This window comes from Anopheles ziemanni, chromosome 2, assembly GCF_943734765.1.
Source record: "Anopheles ziemanni chromosome 2, idAnoZiCoDA_A2_x.2, whole genome shotgun sequence".
Taxonomy (NCBI): domain Eukaryota; kingdom Metazoa; phylum Arthropoda; class Insecta; order Diptera; family Culicidae; genus Anopheles; species Anopheles ziemanni.
In genome coordinates this window covers 3,547,024-3,564,796 of record NC_080705.1, presented here as the reverse complement: position 1 = coordinate 3,564,796, position 17,773 = coordinate 3,547,024, and the positions used below count along the sequence as shown (strand labels likewise).

Genomic DNA, 17,773 nt, shown 5'->3' with positions numbered 1-17,773 from the left:
TCTAAGGAATAAATTAAAATAAAACACTCTCTTTGCGGTGCTTAGTAGGAATTGTCCGATGCTCTTTCATTACACTTCACATACATCTTGTTGACAGTAAAAACCGTCCCGTCGTTAATAAAACAGGTAATTTATGTTGATTATTTACCAATATATACTGATTGCAAAAACTGGAAAGTCACGAGAATGTTGTTCTATTCTGATCTCCATTTCCTTCAGTGTGTGAGTTCCACCTGATATTCTTGAGCATTCTGTGCGCTGATCTGATGCTTGAAGTCTTCCATTCCGTTTCTTTTCTGTTAGTTTTCATTCAACAGGCTATTGAAGAACATCTCCGCCTCAGGACGACTTCCACTATGGCGCTACGTTTGGACGAACTAAAACCACCATGTGTCGATTTTGGCAACGGAGTCGTGATATCGTTCGATCAGGAAGAGTACACCGACGAATCGGCCAAACAAACGGCCGCCAAAGAGCTGCGCGAAACGCCGGAGGTTGTGTCCGCGGCCATTCAGGAGCTTCGCGAGCTGATTCGGCGTAAGTTGTACGTGCTACCGCGAGTAGGTGTCAAGTTCATCGAACCGATCTACTCCGGGCGTCGTTTTACGTGTGGTTGTGACGGTGGTGCTAGCATCGCTGAAAGTGGTGTTTGAACAGCTGATTTATTTCGTTTGTGCCGTTTTCAAATTGCAGAGGAAAAAGGGCTGCACTTGCCGTTGGAAAATGAATCCCTCTTGGTTCGGTTTTTGCGACCGAAAAAGTATTACTCCGACAGTGCCTTTGAGATGGTGAGGAATGGGATCATATGCACAAAGCATACACTTTACCAAACATCACTTCTATTTCAGATGAAAGCATTCTATAAAATGAAATCTAGGGAAAACTTTATCCTAGACCGCTTGTCAACAGAATCGATCCGGAATGCACTCGAGGATCGAGTCGTGCAGATTCTTCCAAAACACGATCAGCATGGTCGTCGCATTGTCTTCATGGAGATGGGAGGTAAAGTAGGTTAGAATCGCTACAGAGTACTTCAATTAACGTCGTTATACCGTTTATAAATAGCCAAATGGAACTGCTCGAAAGTACCCTCGTTGGAAGTGATTCGTGCAACCAACATGCTGATGGAAGCGATCGGACGGGAACCCCGAACGCAACTGCATGGAATTGTTTTCATCATTAACTTCGACAAACTGTCGCTCTCGCACATCGGCCAGTTTCCTCCAAAGTTCGTCAAGACGATCGTTGACCACGGTCAGAAGAACTCTCCCTATCGCATCAAAGGTATTCACATCGTGAACAACGCTCGGATGTTCAATATCATGTTTAAAATATTCAAACCCTTCCTCGGCAAGAAGTGGAGCCAACGGGTAAGAGCGGAGGTCCACGAAGAGCACGAATTAAATATGCAGCTGATTGAATGACGATCGGTGCATCTTGTTTCCATTTCCTTTTAAGATATTTCTTCACGGCGTCGATTTGAAGTCGCTTCACGAACACATCGACGCAAGCTGTCTGCCCTCGTTTCTTGGCGGAACCTACGAGCTTCCAGAATACGAAGGAGCGGTCGTCGGGCAGTTGTTGGATTGCTATAAGGACAAATTGGATGGTACGTGGGTGGGTGGGTTCAATGCAGTGCTAATCAAATAACATTCGGTTCAATTATTCTCTTTTGCAGAAGAAGATAAGTACGGATATGTTCAGGACTCTTAAAGAGAAGATAGTGAAGAGCAAAGCCATGACGTTTGATAAAATCATTCATTTATTGATACACACTCTTATCTTAAGTTTAGACATTTTAAAAGAAGATCTTAAATAAAGGATACCATACCATTTGATATAAATAAAAGCTCATAAAAGTTTTCGCAATTTTACACCCATTATTATCTTTATCTTATCATTTGTTTTTGTTTCTAGGTTATGTTTAATATTGCGTCTGATGCCCTGGAATTGATTACTTAATGAACCTAAAAGTAAACTTTTGATTAACAAGTAGTCAGGAATTTGTTTAGCTCCGTGAATGTTTGCATCAACCTCAACAACACAGCGTTGAAGCATTAAACATAACCTCACGTAACCGAAACGAAATCGTAAAATACCCCCCCAGAGCACAGGAACCTCTTGCCGCCCATGAGGAATGATGACAGAACGGTGGAAGCCGCAGCACGCAGCTCACGTTTCAATGTCGGATGTTAATTTATTTGTTCACCTGGCCTGGCTCCGGCGACGTGGTGCAGGCGATAATGTAACTTTATCGGTTTTGTGCTGGAGGTTCTATTATCACAACGTACCAATCCTTCCACTATCCTACTTACGCTAAGGCACACGGGAGGAAGGAGCCTTAGGTGCGTCGTGCGCATTTGCAAAGCAAACCTGCCTGCAGTCCGTTAAGGGGCTCTCGTCATCCTGATGGCCCGAAGTGGTCCTCAAACCGGCATAGATCACAGATTGACAGCGTCCGGCCGTCGCAGTCGCCGGTAGTCGCCGTTCGCAAGCATGTAGGGCACCTCGCAAGCAAGTGTGACACGGGGCTCTCTCAGTTGGCATTGGTCTCGTCGTAACCGAAGGCGTCCAAGGCTGCGATGTTGTGGCCCCAAAAACAGAACAGAAAGAGAAGGGCATGGCGTTAGTCAGCGGGCTCTGGGAGAGCAGTGAGAACCGGTTTCGGACCGGCGTCTGACACTCACCTTCGTAGTGCTTGTCGTACAGCTGCATGAAGTCACCGAGCAGCTGACCTTCGCATTCGGGCGCGTCCAGCGTGCCACCGTACGCCGGCGGCAGACACTTGGGACTGATGGTTTTGGTCAGCGAACTCCAGTCGCGGTTGTGGAAGTACATCTTGTCCCGCAGCTCCTTCGAGATGAACGGCTTGAAGATGGTGAACATCACGTTGAACAGCATCGAGTTGTTCACGATGTGGATGCTCTTCAGGGGCAGCGGGCAGCACTTCTGGATCCACTGGAGGCTCACCATCGCGTGCTTCGGGGACGCCTGGGCCACGTGCGACATCGAGATGCCGTCAAAGTCGAAGATGATCCGGATACCGTTTAGCTGCACCAGGGGATCCATCAGCGAGGCCTCGATGTTGATGCGAAACAGCGCCACCACGTCATACATCGAGATCTTTGAGGTGTTCCATTTGCCTGCCGGAAAGGTAGAGTCGAAACGAAGCAAACAATATTGCAATCAACAATTCAAATTTGAACCACCAAACAAATCAAAGGCAAGCCGAAACGTTAATGGAAACTTCATCCGAATAAACACCACGTATACCTGTGTTTGTATGTTTGTTGATGGATGGCGGATCTTCTTCATTTGCAAAAGTCATAACATTTGTGTGATCAACTTAATGCACACCAGCCGCTCATGGTTGGTGTCCCAGGAAGTGTTTTGTTTTTTTGGAAAGTGTAACAATCCGTGAAGGTTAAAGTCGGCTCTAATCGAAACCATTAGCCGGACGAAGAGCTTCCCTTTCGCGCGGAAGCGACGAGACCTAGACCGTTGCGTCATAAAGCCACCACGTTATACGGTTATGACTCTCACCGTTTATTGTACGTAGATCAAAAGAATTATTCATTGAATTTAGATCTAAATGGTTTTATGGTTAGCTCCAGTTGGAACGATTCCAAGTCCAACCAAAGCGATGGGAATATTCCACGATTGATGGTTGACGTCCGATCGCATTGCAAGCGACCGGTTTCGATGCGTCACAGAGTTCCAACGAAAGTGAGTACAGCTCTTGCTGCAGGGCTACAGTTTATCTGCGTTGGTCTCGGCCAAGTAGGTTTTCCCAAGCCGCTTCCCAAGACCAGATGGTTCCGGAGAGCCTATAAATAGGGTCAAGATCGCGACCCTGGAGATAATGAAGACCAACCTACTTTAAAATAACTGATAACTGCTACTTTAAATAACGCGGATAAACGAGCACACACTTAATACAATATTATTCTTTAATCATGACAACATGACTTTCAAAAATCAGAACTTACATACAGGTAGTAGTTTTCACAACCCCGTGGGAATAAATTCACAACACATCAAAAGCAAACAAAGCTCTAGATGCGATCTCTTTTGCAAAAATGGCAGGTGACGAAAGCTGCCATTTGTTGGTGGATGCTATTTGCTTCGTTTGGTAAACTGCATTTCATCAATAGAAAATAATGATTGTGCAGTGTACACTGTCTCTTATACAATTTTTTCGTTTCTAAAAAAAGAGTCATAATGATGTTTCTCGATGAGGAACCTTATGTGCAATAAACCTGGAGAGGTTATTGAATTGACGTCATGTTATTGGAATTATAGGTATTTTGGAAACCGAAACGAGTTTGGAGTGTCCAATACATGCATCGTATGATGGAATGTTCCGGTTAATAGGAACCACAAACACATCGTTGGAAATGATTAGCACTAGAAACCGAAACAGGTTTCGGGTGGAGAGAATTTCGAGAAAATTCTTGCATGTTATCTCAAGAACGATTGTGTTCAAAGTTCTAATAACATGGAACGCATAGAGTCACTGACCCTCTTGGGGTTTTTCTTTCCCAGCCCCTAAGAGGCCTTTTCTCAGTCGGAAGTGGAGCCGATACACGTAGATTTATAAGGGGGGGATGGTCGAATACTCACGCCCGAGCTGCGTTATGCAAATGCCGCATCCGTCGTCGTCACGCATCGGCAGGAAGGTCACCATGCCGGAGTCGTAGATGTGGCGGATGTGCGACGGCTTGATGCGCCCATCGTAGTAGTCCTTGCCGTAGTTCTTCTTCATCAGGAACGTGTGGCGGATGCAGTCGAACGCCTTCTGGACGTCGTACGCCAGCGGGCGCAGAAACTTGAGCAGAAACTTTTCATCCTCCAGCGGAACGGTGAGCTTCTTCTCACCACGCAGAAGTTCGCGCAGCTGTTCCAGCGCCCGGGCCTGGTTTTCCGGCGTCTCGTGGAGCTCCTGTTCCGCCTTCAGCACCCACCGCTCGTCCGTGTAGTCCTCATCCTGGAGGTAGATGATGTACCCCTTGCCGAGGTCGATGTAGGGAAAGTTTTTCTCATTGTATTTGATCGACATTTTTTCACGATTGCGAATTTTCTTTCACTTTACGATGGGAACAACAACCTGTAACGTATCACTTCGATCACCCAACTGACGACTGCTTGAGCGTTTTCTACCACTTTTAGCCTTCAGTTTCCCACCCGGTCGTATGATAATTTGAAGGCTTTTCACTTTCTACCGACGCTCTCAAGTGCAGGGTGCGTACCGCAGCACAACAGCCAACCAATTAGCCACTTTCGGGCGGGATGTGAAACGGAAAAACAAACAGACGGACGGTGGTAATGCTCGAACCCGACGACCTTGGGCCCGTTGGCGTGATTATTTCGTTTCACTTAACCCTGTGGTGTGGTGTTTAGTTTTTTTGCTCGATTTTCTACAGATAGCAGCAGTAGTTTGGTGCGTGTGCGGAAGAAAAAACTCACTACAGTCGCGACCCACTTCCACTTGGCCGTCGAAGAGAAGGAACGGACGCGGTTCACGGACTCACGGTCGGTACACGAAACGCACGGTAGTTTAGGTAGTCTATTGCGCAATGCTTAACGTTTCCCACGAACAAGCCGTTTGATCAGCACGATCTTTTCCGAATGGCGTCCCAGCGGTGAATAAAAGTTTCCGAGCCGCGCGTCCAACGCTTTATAGATTTTCGTGGGATCGTTCTGGCAGCGGGCGCGCGATCGTTGTCGTCGTGTGGTGTGGAAACAAAACCGACACTCCCCCCGCCACTTTACATTGTGATGGGATCTCGGATCGCCTCATCCCCCAATAGTGTTTGGTGCTGGTGGTAGTGGTGTTGGTGTCGTTGGGCGGTGGATGATCGTTTCCGCGAGTTGTTCGCCATTTGTTGCGAGCTGACCTTTTCGCCGATTCTGGCTTCTTAAGACGTTGGCGGTTGATCCATCAATCCACCGATCAAGTTGCACGTGTGTTCGTAGCATAGTATGTTTATTTTTTGAATTGTACCGATCATTGCCACAAGGCTAGTGGGCAATGATCGAAAGACTGCTGCACCGGCGCAAGCGAGGAACCTTTGAGCATGGTGGTATTTTGTACATTTATCCACCCCTGGGGAGCCGGTTTGGGGTCAGTGGTTGGAAAATCACACCTGAGAAGGTTGAGGGTGTATTTTTCCACACGACAGGTTCCACCTGTTCCCGAAGAGAAGAAGGGCGTCGGTCCCTGCATGTAGCGCAAATTGGAGAATGTAGTGACCATGTGCGAATACTGCAGTGATCTTTCATACAAAGGATGTTTGAAAGTTTCTTCATCGCACAATGGGAAGATAATGCGTTAGCAAAGTTTGTATTATTGCAATAATAACACCAAGTACCAAATCTCTTGTTCATATCTTGATCTCAACATTATTAATCCATATCAGGGGTTTCACATTCAGAGATAAAAACAAACCAAATTTCTTATGTATTAAAGCTTCCAACAAATTGTAATGCCATAACGAACCAAAATGAGTGAACAACCATGAACATCACGCTACTCTTTTCCGTTTTACTGCAGGCTATAGCGTGAATAATAATTACAGCTTCTATGTAATATCAACGTGCACCTCATGATTCTCACTAGAAGAGATTAAGATCAAACTGTGAATTACGATCATGCCTCTTGACACGTTTTATGGTAATTTAGCTTCAATAGTGTGAGGGCAACTATACTTTTTTTGACGTTGGTTGCTTGGATTTATGATGTTTAAAAATGTGGTTTTAAATAACATTTCATAAGAGATTTCACAGTGTCTCATTTTATGATTTGGTCATCATTTTCTCACGTAGGTCAACTCATGAGGTCGAAATCTAATTCCCCACGAACAAAGGTTGCTCTCCTTCGATACAGGCCCGAAAAATTGAAGACTCACTCCCGGCCATATCAGTGCTCGGTGATTTCGTTCAAAACATTCGTTACGTAAAGCCGCTCGATAAGAGCTGGGAGCTCAAGATGGGTGCAGAATTTCCCCCCTGCGGGGGGTGCAGAAACAAACAAATGACCGTGCTTTAATCGCGAATCGGACCTGCAAGGTGCATCGTATCGCTTAATCCATCGTTCCGATAAGCGACCCGATCCCGATTTCGAGTACTTAAATCGAGGCGGCCGGTCAAGCGGTTCTACTCCGTTGCCGGTCAATCCGATTTGGACATCGATTCGACGGTTTGCTTGTGGTTTTGTTGATTGGAACATCATGTCTGGTCCGTTCGATATCGACACGTCGGCGCCAAGCGCTGAGTTGCTGGCGGTAGCCAAGGAGGAGCTCCGTGAGACGCCGGAGGTACGCGCTGCGGCCATCGAGGAGCTGCGCAAGCTGCTGAAAGCTAGCGATCTGAGCTTCCCGGACGACGATGACTTCCTGCTGATCTACCTCCGTCCGACCAAGTTTTACCCCGAGAGCGCTCTCAAGCTGGTAAGTGGAGAGGTGGTCGTTCTGGAGCAATTCCCGAGACTAAGTTGTTGGCCTGTTTCCCGTGTAGATGCGCAATGTGGCCGAGTTCAACAAGAACTACAAGGAGCTGCTGCACAACCTGATGCCGAGCGACGTGAAGGATGTGTTCGTGGATCACGGGCTGATCAACATCTTCACCAACCGTGACCAGAAGGGCCGTCGCTTGATGGTGGTGCATATGGGTGAGGCGTGGAACACGAAGGTCGTTACCGAGGACCAGATCTTCCGGGCGCTCTACACCATCCAGAAGCTGGCCGTGCTCGAAGCAGCCACGCAGATCAACGGCGCGGTTGTGATCTACGACTTCAAGGGTATGGGCATGGGTCACGTGAAGGCGATGTCGACGAGTGGTGCCAAGCGACTGCTCACCTTCATCCAGGAGGCTTGCCCGTTGCGCATGAAGGCGGTGCACTTCGTCAACGAGCCGATGATCTTCAACATGGTGTGGTCGCTGTTCAAGCCCTTCGTCAAGGAGAAGCTCAACAAGCGTGTAAGTGCCATCCCCTTGGCACGTCGATGTTACGAGGCTCTCTCTAGCACATTTTCCCTTTCCACAGATGTTCTTCCACGGAGAAAAGATGGCCAAGCTGCACGAGCACGTCCACAAGGACTTCCTTCCGGCGAACTACGGAGGATCCCTGCCGGCGCTCAACTACGGTGGCAAGGACTGGTACCCGGCGGCGGAAAAGCACATCGAGTTCATCAAGAAATGGAACACGTGTGGATTCAAATAAGCTACCATTTTCGAAAACCGTTCGCTTTCATTCTATCGTACTTTCGTGTATCATTGCATTTTTCGTTTTGCAAAAACAACCTCTTTGCGCAAACATGACCAAATTACAATCCTAAACCCGTACTGTATTGTTGTTCCTTCGTCTCGAGAGTTCCGACTCGCGTTAGAAACAAAAGCCCGAAACTTGCCAGCCGTATCGCAGATGAACTTTGCACAGGAGATCGAGAAAATCTTCATCAACCGGCAAAACCGATAAGATTAGTCGAAGTTTGCTTCGGGGGCGGCTCAGCTTGGGTCGACCTAATCATTATCAACACTTTGAGCGAGATAGATTTCAGCGTCGAATTTATAGCAGGAGGATAAGAAGTGGTTTTGCTCGATTGAAAGCAACCTAAACCTTTACTGCATCAATTTTCTTTGATTATTTGTCGTCTAGTCATAGTAGCCGTAGATAATTTGATTTATTTGATTAAAAGTAGCATGATTCCGATCGATTGATATTTTTAGGTCGCCTACTTGTTTAATTACATTTGTTACAGATTGAAAAGATAATAGATTTGTTGGTTTGAATCATGTTTATTTTCGTATTAAAAACAATTGGTAACAAATACAGAACGATTGCACAAAAATGACGTAGTAATAATCGAGTCTTATTTTTGGAACGGTTAGTTACATCGAACAACGGTGACTTGTCTCCGGAAGATGGCCCAAATAAAACCCGAACCAGCGAAGAAAGGTGACGAGAGGGGAACTTGAACTCCATCTAACAACAACCAATCCAACCTTTACTACCACCATCCCGCATGCATGATAAGAAAGTAACTGAGCGTTTGATGGATTCGCCGGCAATGACCGATTGATAACGGTTTAGGCTGTGAACTTACGCTTGCTTCTCTCCACTCGAGGAAGAAGGAAAGCTGGATCTGACTTTGGGGATTGCTTGTTTCACTGGTTTCGGGCCATCTCCAGAGCTTCCTTGTGAGGGGGGTTTGGAATCAATTTACTTGAAACCGCACGTGTTCCACTTCTTGATGAAATCGAGGTGCTGCTCGGCGACCGGATACCAGTCCTTGCCACCGTAGTCCAGCGCGGGTAGAGTTCCGCCGTAATTTGACGGAAGGTACTCCTTGTGGACGTGCTCGTGCAGTTTGGCCATCTTATCACCGTGGAAGAACATCTACATACAAGAAAAGGAATCGTCAAATTCTCTGCCTTTGATCGGATTGGAAGAACCGCTATTACTTACACGCTTGTTGAGCTTATCCTGGACAAATGGCTTGAACAGCGACCACACCATGCTGAACAGCATGGGCTGGTTGATAAAATGGATGCCCTTGACTCGGAGTGGGCTTGCCTCCTGGATGAAGGTCAGGAGACGCTTGGCACCACTGGGGGACATCGAGCGGACGTGCTTCATGCCCATGCCCTTGAAGTCGTAGATCACAACCACTCCGTTGATCTGTGTGGCCGGCTCGAGCACGGCCAGCTTGTGGATCGTGTACAGCACGCGGAAGATATGCTCCTCCGACACAGCCTTAGGATCCCACGTTTCGCCCATATTGACGACCATCATACGGCGCCCCTTCTGGTCGCGGTTCGTCAGGATGTTGATAATGTTGTGCTCGATGAACACGTTCATCACATCGGTCGGCATCAGGTTAAACAGCGTCTCTTTGTAGGTCTTGTTGAACTCGGCAATGTTACGCATCTGGAGATATTGGACGTGAATCCGCATAAGCAAAGGTCAATCAGGAGATAGTAGGCTTTCGTCTTACCAACTTCAGGGCACTCTCTGCATAGAACTTGGTCGGCCGGAGGAAGATGATAAGGAATTCCTCATCGTCCGGGAAGTTGAGATCGGTGGCGGCCAGCAGCAACTTGCGCAGCTCCTCAACGGCCGCCTGGCGAACTTCCGGAGTTTCGCGAAGTTCCTCTCGAGCCACTTCGAGGAGTTCAGCACTAGGTGGTGCGGTTTCCAACTCAAACGATCCCATTGTCAATTCCTTATGCCTTGGTCCAGTGCCTTGGTCCAGTACACTCCGTCCACGCCGATGATCAGTAAAACACTGCAACCCCGTCGAAGACACCCAGTTTGTAAGTTGTGTCGTGGTTCGTCGTTATCAGTCGCCAAGCGTCGCTGTTTATGTACGCGTCCTTTGGTGCTGATACCCTCGCATTGGCGTTTGGTTTGATTAGACTGGACTGGCGACTCTCTCTCTCCCTCGAGGAGTCCACATTGTTTGGTCACTTTTCAATTCCCGGCGCAAGGTGCCGGCGGCAGCGCGCTGATAAACGCGAATGAACTTTGCGGAAGATCAGAGAGGAGGGCTGCTGGTGGAAAGAATGGTGGTTCCGATTGGATTCCCATAATCCAAACACTAGCGAGCGACCGCATCGTTGAAACCTGGAAGAAAAATGAGTGAGCGAACGAGCTTCTTACGATTGATAAACGAAACTCGGTTCGAATCGATGAGCGAGCCTTATCATCAAGAGTCGGGTCGACGTCGTTTTAGGGGTTGTGACAAGATTCTGTTGTTCTGCGTTTCGGGGCGGACGGTGGTGGTGAAACGCAATACGTGACGCTCGGCTGGACTTTGACTACGCGCGATCAACTTTGCTCCAGCGCAGGGGAACCCGACAAGTGCTTCCGTTAGGGGTCGACATTAAGCGCCTTTCGAAGCTGATAACAATCGATAGTTTTGTGACTTTGACACTCAAATAACAACCGTAATATTGGCCTCCATCGAAATGTTAGGAGTTATTTTAAGAACAGAAATTCGGTTCGCAGCCGTGAAGTAGAAAATTCGAATCGCACCGATCACATTACACAAACCAAGCAAAATAAGCATACCCAACGGAGGAGAGTGTTTACCATTGATTTTTGCTTCATCAGCGCAAATTCTTGCCATTCTTGTTTGCAAACTGGGCTGGGTTAATGGCTTGCAGGGTAAACAATATCAATCACCTGCGGTTCACCACGGTGGAACCAAACTGCATCTAACAGTGGTGTTGCGTAACTTGATGGCGGTTGATGAGCAAATTTTAAAACTACTCGAACGTGTGAGGTGTATTGCATACTTTTAGGGGAGAGATTGTCAGGGGTTGGTATATCTATAAATAAATAAAATACCAAATAGCATTACCAACCTTGTAAAATAAAGTGAAAAAAATATGAGTGTCTTTTCCGGCAAGCTATTAATAAATTAATAATCTTACACAAGCTTAAGTAGTACCTGATGATGACGTTGATGATGATGATGTGCATGACAAATCAAATCACTTGTAATAATGGCATCTTGACCCTACCGGAAAATCCTATGACGAATTCCCTTCCCTTATCGTAACGTCTTATCGATATGAATTCCAAACTAATCCCACATAATCGTCCCATTATCGGGCAAATAAATCGGAAACTCACGGCGTACAATAAAAACCAATTTATTCAATTTATAGCTATGAAAATAATCTAAATCAGTACGCATATGCGTGGAAAAAGATTTGCTCGATGCCGTCGGTGCCCGTTGGCCAAAACTGTCCTTCACACGTGGCCTCGTATTAATGGCACCCTAGCTTATGTCTAATCCCACGCGCATACCGTCTAATCTCTAAACGTAAAGTGTTCCGTTTGATCCCGTGGTGCTCGTTACGAGCGAAAATAACGGTGGCCGTTCGTCCTTGGATCAGCATCCCAAGCAGGCGAACGAGCCTCCTTATCGTTTGGCAGGTTGTTTGTCGCGACGTCATTCGTCGCGCATGCTGCTATTGTCGCAATTGCTTATCATCGACCCGATCGACTTAATCACCCGGTCGGGGGCACTCGAACTTCGTACCCGGTGCGGAGCGTTTTAGAGGAGTGTTAGGTCTCCAGTTGGACCAACTTATCAACGAACGACGCGCTATCATTCCCCATTCCTCTCCCTCCTAACCTCCTATCGCTTATGGCTAATGTCTGCGTAAGTAGTTTTTGGCCTGTCTTTGGCAGAAGACTTTTGATACCACCCGGTGGTAAGATCTAGGGGCCGGCCGCGTATCCGTAGTTGTTCCAGTTGTGGATGTGCTCGGTGTACTTCTCGATGCACGGATACCAGTCACGCGAGCTGTAGTCCAGTGCAGGCCTAGTACCTCCGTAGTTCTTCGGCAGGTCCGCGGGGTCGATGTGCTTGTGCAGCTTCTTCATGTCGTTTCCATGGAAGTACAGCTATCGACATAAGGTGGATATTAGAAATTCGTCTGTAACACAAATACTCCTCCCTCTGTTCGTACTTACCCGCTTCTTGAGCTTATCACCGATGAACGGCTTGAATAGAGTCCACACCATGTTGAAGATGTACGGCTGCTTAAGGATGTGAAACTCCTTCATGCGCAGCGGAACCGCCTCCTGCAGGAACGTCAACAGCAGCTTGGAAAAGGAAGGCGACAGACCGCGCACCTGCTTCAGCGAAAGGCCCTCGAAGTCCATTACAATAACGACTCCGTTGATCTGTGTAGCCGCCTCCAGCTGAGCCACGAGATGCACCAGATAGAACATCCGGAACAGCTTGTCGGCGGTGACCGCTTTCGGGTCCCAAACCGCGCCGCAGCTCACGATCAATATCCGACGCCCCTTCGAATCGCGGTTCGTCAACACATTCACGATCTTGTGGTCCAGGAAGGAGACCTTCTCATCCTCAGGCGATAGGTTGTGCATCAGGGGGAAGTTATTCTTTTTGAAGTCGGCAATACGTCGCATCTATGGAATTTCGGGGGCCGGGGTGGAGGAGAACAATACCTTATTAGTTGATTTTTTGACTCGATAACCGTCCGTATGCAGTCATACGATCCATTCGATAAGAATTGCAACCCGCCTTGACTGGGTGCCTGGAGCCTCTCTTATCTTATTACTTCCTCCAACAGCCTATCGGAACATTCGGTACCGTCGTTTGCAAAATGTCGTGAATTTTAAACCGCCAAGAACAACGATAGGAAACTCGCCTGTCAGTAAAACTGATGAATGGGCACGATTCCGCGAAGGATCACGTTACTTATGAACTGCAGCGAGCCCTTATGCCGCTGTTTGCGACGAAAGGGAAGGTTTACTCACCATTTTGAGGGCACTCTCGGGGTAGAAATGGCACGGGCGCAAGAAGATGAGCAGGAAGTCGTCGTCATCGGCGTAGTTGAGGTCAGTCGCGCTGTGCAGCATCTGACGCAATCGCAAGATGGCCGATTCGCGCACTTCCGGCGTTTCGCGCAACTCCCGCCGGGACACTTCGAGCAGCTCCGCCGTCGGAGGCTCCGTAACGATGTCGAACGGTGGTTGGGCGGTCTTCATGGCTGTTACTGGGGGATACTTCTTCTACGGTCCTTCTTCTTTTCGAACACCAGAGGCAACTAACCCTCGTCACACACACACACACGGCTCGAGCCTCGAAGCGAAGAACTGACCGAAAAAAGTGAAACCTAAACCGTTTCGTGGTGCGTCCGAAACTCAACTGGCGCAACGCCGCGGACGGCTCATCGATTACAACAAATCGCACGCGCATTCCTCCACCCCGTTTCCGCTTTCCTCCTCCACCCAATGACGATTTGCTGTTTTTGGTGTTTCGCGTGTTTTTGTCTATGCCTACGGTGAGCTTCCAACCAATTCCCCCCCGGACAAACCTTACCACCTGCTTGAGTGCACCCACACATAAACATACATCGGCCGCAAAAAATCGCGGCACGGTGGCTCCTTCACTCTACGTCTATACTGCGCTGATAACCGGAGGCTCCCGTAGGCGCAGACGATGGAACTGATTCGTGGCGTGTGAAGTGGTCAGTGTTGTAGCTTTGTGCTCTTCTCGTGGTTTTAGTGGGTCTTTAAATTTTAAAGTTCTTCAATCCTATGACATGTTGTCTACAACTAACGAAGAATCAGACACTGCCGTTAAAGCTTGAGCTATCAGCAGTAATCAAATTCATCAGTAGTTCATTTCCCTTACAAAACTTTGCTAAACATTGTACAAACCCGCCATGGTACATCCTTCACAGCAAATGGTAGAACGTGTCACACAAACAGCTGATAGCACCGGGGGAAGGTGTTTCTTCACCCCCGGGCGGAGTTATTTCTTATCTGGCCCGCCTTTGGTGGCCTTTGATTAACCAAGACTTGCACGAAACGAGACGATGACTTCCTGCGATTTGTTCGTTTATTCGCAGGTTTTTGTAATGATTTCGGGGATTAGTTTCTTCACCAAACTACTGACGTCACCGGAACAGGGTGTTGCAACGAAAATGAGGCACATTTTCATCGCAGCCTCAATTGCGGATTGTTCGAGTATGGTTCGGTTTGGCAATGAACTATTTTAAATGCCCCAAACGCGTTACGCTTATCGGTCAAATGTTTTCGGGACCTGTTTGTAAAACGGAAATTAATTTATTGAGACGATTGAGCTCCCCTTTAATCTTGATGGATGCGTTCAAACTATGGCGTTAATTTACAGAGCGAAAGACAGTGTTTGTAAACAAATGACTATAGGAAAAAATATCGCTGTTTATTCCATATTTCTCAAGTCTCACCCTTAACACAATTACCCGTAAGTATAAATGAACCTTGAGCTAAGCAGATGATTTACGAAACGCTACCCCCAACGATTCCTTTCGATTTCTAGCCCTTCTTGTCGTCGACGAATCCGCACCGTTGGTACTTCTCGATGTGTTCGATCTGCGCTGCCACACACGGATACCAATCGAGCCCGGTGTAGTCGATCGCCGGAAGGTTGCCTCCAAAGTCCGCCGGCAGCTTGTCGATGCTGATGAACTGGTGGAACTTTGCCAGATCGTTGCCATGGAAGTAGATCTACGGTGGGTGGGTGTGAACGAAAGGAAAAAATGGAATCAGTGAAGCCTGATCAGTTCAATGATCGGGGGAAACTTAGGTTTGTAATACTGATTAGCTGTACGAAGCTGATAAGTGAATGGAGATGGCAAATTTGGAACTTCTTTGTGAGACACAACACAGGCAGGACACCAATTGAGCATGCACATGCACGTATACACAACGAAACACGGTGACGACACAGGGAACACGGAGGACACAAAATACTAACCTTGCTGTTCCACCGGAGTCTTACAAAGCAATGATCTTTAGTGCGCTCTACATGATTCCTTAAAACGAAATCGAGGAGAAGAAAACATATCCTCGAGCAAATCCTATCTATCCTAATAATATTCGAATGTATTCGGAGGGTTTCTCGGATCCAACCGCTTGGATCGCTATTCTTCACGATTCGCTAGGTATCCGAACGTGTTCCACTGGTTGATGTGATCGATGTAGTTGTACACGCAAGGATACCACTCCCGGCCACCGTAGTTGAGCGACGGCCTTTCGCCACCGTAGTTTGCCGGCAGATCGCACGGATCGATGTGTTTGTGCAGCTTCCGCATGTCCATCCCGTGGAAGAAGATCTGAGAGAACCCCCGGGCGGGCGAGAGAAGAAATGCGATCATAAACAACCGAGTGAAACGATTACGCAGCTTGTTTTCGAGGCAGCAGTGGTACTAAATTTGGAACGCAAAAAGAAACGGAGGAACGGAGTGCTCCGTCCAGCTGTTGTTTACCAACAAACCGGGAGCCCTCCGCGCAGGAGTCGCGGCCGTTGTGACCTGGAGTATATTTCTGGTTGATAACGACTTCCACCCATATGGTCTGTTTTCGTTTTTTCGGGGTCAAAGCGTGAAGGACAAACTTACGCGACTCTTGAGCTTCTCGCGGATGAATGGCTTGAAGAGTGCCCACACCATGTTGAAGATGTACGGCTGCTTGAGGATGTGCACCTCCTTTAGGCGCAGCGGCATCGCGTCCTGGATGAAGGTTATCAGCCGCCGGGAGAAGGAGGGCGACAGCGCTTTAACCTGCTTCAGGGAGAGGCCGTCGAAGTCCAGCACCACCACGATGCCGTTGATCTGTGTGGCCGGCTCGAGCTGGGCGACGAGATGGATCAGGAAGAACAGCCGGAACAGTTGTTCGGAGCTGACCGCCTTCGGGTCCCAGGCCGACCCGCAGTTCACCAGCAGCACGCGGCGCCCCTTCTGGTCCCGGTTGGTCAGCACGTTCACCACGTTGTGATCGATGAAGGCGAGCTTCTCCTCTTCGGGCTTGAGCGCGTGCAGCAGTGGGTGGTTGGACTGCTTAAACTCCGCAATTCGACGCATCTATTTTGGGAGAGAACAAAGTAAAAAAGAGGGTGATAATGAAGTGCACAATTGCGCGAATGATACGGCGCTGCCAACGCTGCAACGCTGTTATCTGCTGATGGTGTGATGTTGGCGTGACATCACAACCGAGCGCGCCTGGTTTGATTGATCAGTTGGCAGTCGCTGCGAAAGAGTGCAGAAAGAATGTCTATATGAAGTGAGCCTATCGTTCCCTGATTCGGCTTGACGTCACGGGATCAAAGTTCAAGTACCGGGTGTTCCGGCTAGCATTGGTTGTTTCTTGACCAATACGAGCCATATAGTGTTCATGGCTCGCGGAAAAAAGGGGGGCCGACCGAACAACTGTTCTTATCTTAATAGCGTAACAGGCACAAGGGACTAACGGTAGGCCACGGTGCTGTTGATAACCGTTATCCATAAATTTGTGGGAACCTCCAATGGTTCAAATGATTTATCCATCTAACTAAAAGGAAGTGGGTCCGTGAAATGTTTCACGCTAAAAATGTTGTGAAATTGTAAATTTTGAATAAGAGGCTTCATATTCTAGATGAAGATAATCAATGTGAAGCAAGAGTCTATCGCTGACGAGGACAAGAGCACCAAAGACGTCATAGATGATCTTGGGACACCTTACCACCGAGATGATCGTGAATGATTTGGTAATGATCGTGAGCGTTAATTACACTTCCTTCTAGTTCGAGTACTAACGTAACTTTTTTGTCAACTCCGTTTCCAGCTTAAGATCATTAGCAATATATTCTATGTACAAGTACTGGTAAGCATGTTTGTAGGCGAAACAAAAAAACTTGTCGATTCTGGTCTGGATGGTGGGAGATAACATATGAACAAAACACAAACCGACTGTAACACAATGCACTTGACCGTCGGTCCATAGTACACCGGTTCGTGACAATGCGTCGTCTGGAGCGAGCTGCAAACTTATATCGACGAGTTCGTCGCCTTGTTTATCGATAAGTCACACCGTTGCAAGGAACGAAAGAAAGAAAGAAACCATTGAGTCATCTTTCAATTCCTCGAGACGCGGGACGCGAACGCAATCAGACACGCAAACCGGCCACAGTCACAGGTGCACGCTGTTGACGCCGTCTTTGTTCGACCGGAAGCCGGCCTACTCTGCTTTGCGATGGCTTACCATTTTTAGTGCACTTTCGGCGTAGAAATGACACGGACGGAGGAAAATTAGGAGAAACTCTTTCTCGTCACTGAAGTGCATATCCTTGGCTTCCTTCAGGAGCGCTCGCAGTTCCTCCAGGGCAGCTTCCCGAACTTCAGGCGTTTCGCGCAACTCCCGCCGAGCGATCTCCATCAGCTCCTCGCTTGGTGGGTCCACCTCGATATCGAACGGCTTAAGAGACAT

The 17,773-nt window shown here is 47.9% G+C and overlaps 6 protein-coding genes across 6 annotated transcripts; 2 read left to right on the top strand and 4 right to left on the bottom strand.

Moving 5' to 3' along the window:
* Positions 1-356: 356 nt before the first annotated feature.
* Positions 357-1,713, top strand: LOC131282052 (retinaldehyde-binding protein 1-like). The gene is made up of 6 exons (XM_058311440.1): positions 357-537; positions 694-788; positions 849-1,002; positions 1,066-1,370; positions 1,459-1,609; positions 1,679-1,713. Exons 1-6 carry the CDS (start codon positions 357-359, stop codon positions 1,711-1,713), a joined length of 921 nt encoding a protein of 306 aa, XP_058167423.1.
* An 823-nt stretch (positions 1,714-2,536) lies between these two features.
* Positions 2,537-5,059, bottom strand: LOC131281805 (alpha-tocopherol transfer protein-like). The gene is made up of 3 exons (XM_058311159.1): positions 4,624-5,059; positions 2,688-3,143; positions 2,537-2,577 (listed from the first exon to the last, which is right to left on the bottom strand). Exons 1-3 carry the CDS (start codon positions 5,057-5,059, stop codon positions 2,537-2,539), a joined length of 933 nt encoding a protein of 310 aa, XP_058167142.1.
* A 2,170-nt stretch (positions 5,060-7,229) lies between these two features.
* LOC131281371 (retinaldehyde-binding protein 1-like) lies at positions 7,230-8,221 on the top strand. The gene is made up of 3 exons (XM_058310699.1): positions 7,230-7,448; positions 7,516-7,977; positions 8,045-8,221. Exons 1-3 carry the CDS (start codon positions 7,230-7,232, stop codon positions 8,219-8,221), a joined length of 858 nt encoding a protein of 285 aa, XP_058166682.1.
* Positions 8,222-9,220: 999 nt separating this feature from the next.
* LOC131281282 (clavesin-1-like) lies at positions 9,221-10,214 on the bottom strand. The gene is made up of 3 exons (XM_058310558.1): positions 9,996-10,214; positions 9,467-9,928; positions 9,221-9,397 (listed from the first exon to the last, which is right to left on the bottom strand). Exons 1-3 carry the CDS (start codon positions 10,212-10,214, stop codon positions 9,221-9,223), a joined length of 858 nt encoding a protein of 285 aa, XP_058166541.1.
* A 2,018-nt stretch (positions 10,215-12,232) lies between these two features.
* On the bottom strand, positions 12,233-13,531 carry LOC131294973 (clavesin-1-like). Its single transcript, XM_058323031.1, has 3 exons — positions 13,301-13,531; positions 12,488-12,949; positions 12,233-12,418 (listed from the first exon to the last, which is right to left on the bottom strand). The coding sequence occupies exons 1-3, from the start codon at positions 13,529-13,531 to the stop codon at positions 12,233-12,235; spliced, it is 879 nt and encodes a 292-aa protein (XP_058179014.1).
* A 1,314-nt stretch (positions 13,532-14,845) lies between these two features.
* On the bottom strand, positions 14,846-17,773 carry LOC131283081 (retinaldehyde-binding protein 1-like). Its single transcript, XM_058312644.1, has 3 exons — positions 17,549-17,773; positions 15,931-16,392; positions 14,846-15,037 (listed from the first exon to the last, which is right to left on the bottom strand). The coding sequence occupies exons 1-3, from the start codon at positions 17,771-17,773 to the stop codon at positions 14,846-14,848; spliced, it is 879 nt and encodes a 292-aa protein (XP_058168627.1).

Bases quoted from the DNA above. Each gene is read 5' to 3' on its own strand.
- LOC131281282 (XM_058310558.1), bottom strand. From the start codon at position 10,214: ATGGGATCGTTTGAGTTGGAAACCGCACCACCTAGTGCTGAACTCCTC. The intron at 9,929-9,995 runs GTAAGACGAAAG...CAATATCTCCAG, and splicing joins CAGAGAGTGCCCTGAAGTTG to ATGCGTAACATTGCCGAGTT. The intron at 9,398-9,466 runs GTAAGTAATAGC...TCTTGTATGTAG, and splicing joins AGGATAAGCTCAACAAGCGT to ATGTTCTTCCACGGTGATAA.
- LOC131294973 (XM_058323031.1), bottom strand. From the start codon at position 13,531: ATGAAGACCGCCCAACCACCGTTCGACATCGTTACGGAGCCTCCGACG. The intron at 12,950-13,300 runs GTGAGTAAACCT...GAAATTCCATAG, and splicing joins CCGAGAGTGCCCTCAAAATG to ATGCGACGTATTGCCGACTT. The intron at 12,419-12,487 runs GTAAGTACGAAC...TTATGTCGATAG, and splicing joins GTGATAAGCTCAAGAAGCGG to CTGTACTTCCATGGAAACGA.
- LOC131281371 (XM_058310699.1), top strand. From the start codon at position 7,230: ATGTCTGGTCCGTTCGATATCGACACGTCGGCGCCAAGCGCTGAGTTG. The intron at 7,449-7,515 runs GTAAGTGGAGAG...TTTCCCGTGTAG, and splicing joins CCGAGAGCGCTCTCAAGCTG to ATGCGCAATGTGGCCGAGTT. The intron at 7,978-8,044 runs GTAAGTGCCATC...CCCTTTCCACAG, and splicing joins AGGAGAAGCTCAACAAGCGT to ATGTTCTTCCACGGAGAAAA.
- LOC131282052 (XM_058311440.1), top strand. From the start codon at position 357: ATGGCGCTACGTTTGGACGAACTAAAACCACCATGTGTCGATTTTGGC. The intron at 1,003-1,065 runs GTAAAGTAGGTT...GTTTATAAATAG, and splicing joins TGTCTTCATGGAGATGGGAG to CCAAATGGAACTGCTCGAAA. The intron at 1,371-1,458 runs GTAAGAGCGGAG...TTTCCTTTTAAG, and splicing joins GCAAGAAGTGGAGCCAACGG to ATATTTCTTCACGGCGTCGA.
- LOC131283081 (XM_058312644.1), bottom strand. From the start codon at position 17,773: ATGTCTCTTAAGCCGTTCGATATCGAGGTGGACCCACCAAGCGAGGAG. The intron at 16,393-17,548 runs GTAAGCCATCGC...CTCCCAAAATAG, and splicing joins CCGAAAGTGCACTAAAAATG to ATGCGTCGAATTGCGGAGTT. The intron at 15,038-15,930 runs GTAAGTTTGTCC...CACCCACCGTAG, and splicing joins GCGAGAAGCTCAAGAGTCGC to ATCTACTTCCATGGCAACGA.
- LOC131281805 (XM_058311159.1), bottom strand. From the start codon at position 5,059: ATGTCGATCAAATACAATGAGAAAAACTTTCCCTACATCGACCTCGGC. The intron at 3,144-4,623 runs GTGAGTATTCGA...CCTTTCCGGCAG, and splicing joins TTGCATAACGCAGCTCGGGC to GCAAATGGAACACCTCAAAG. The intron at 2,578-2,687 runs GTGAGTGTCAGA...ACAACATCGCAG, and splicing joins GTACGACAAGCACTACGAAG to CCTTGGACGCCTTCGGTTAC.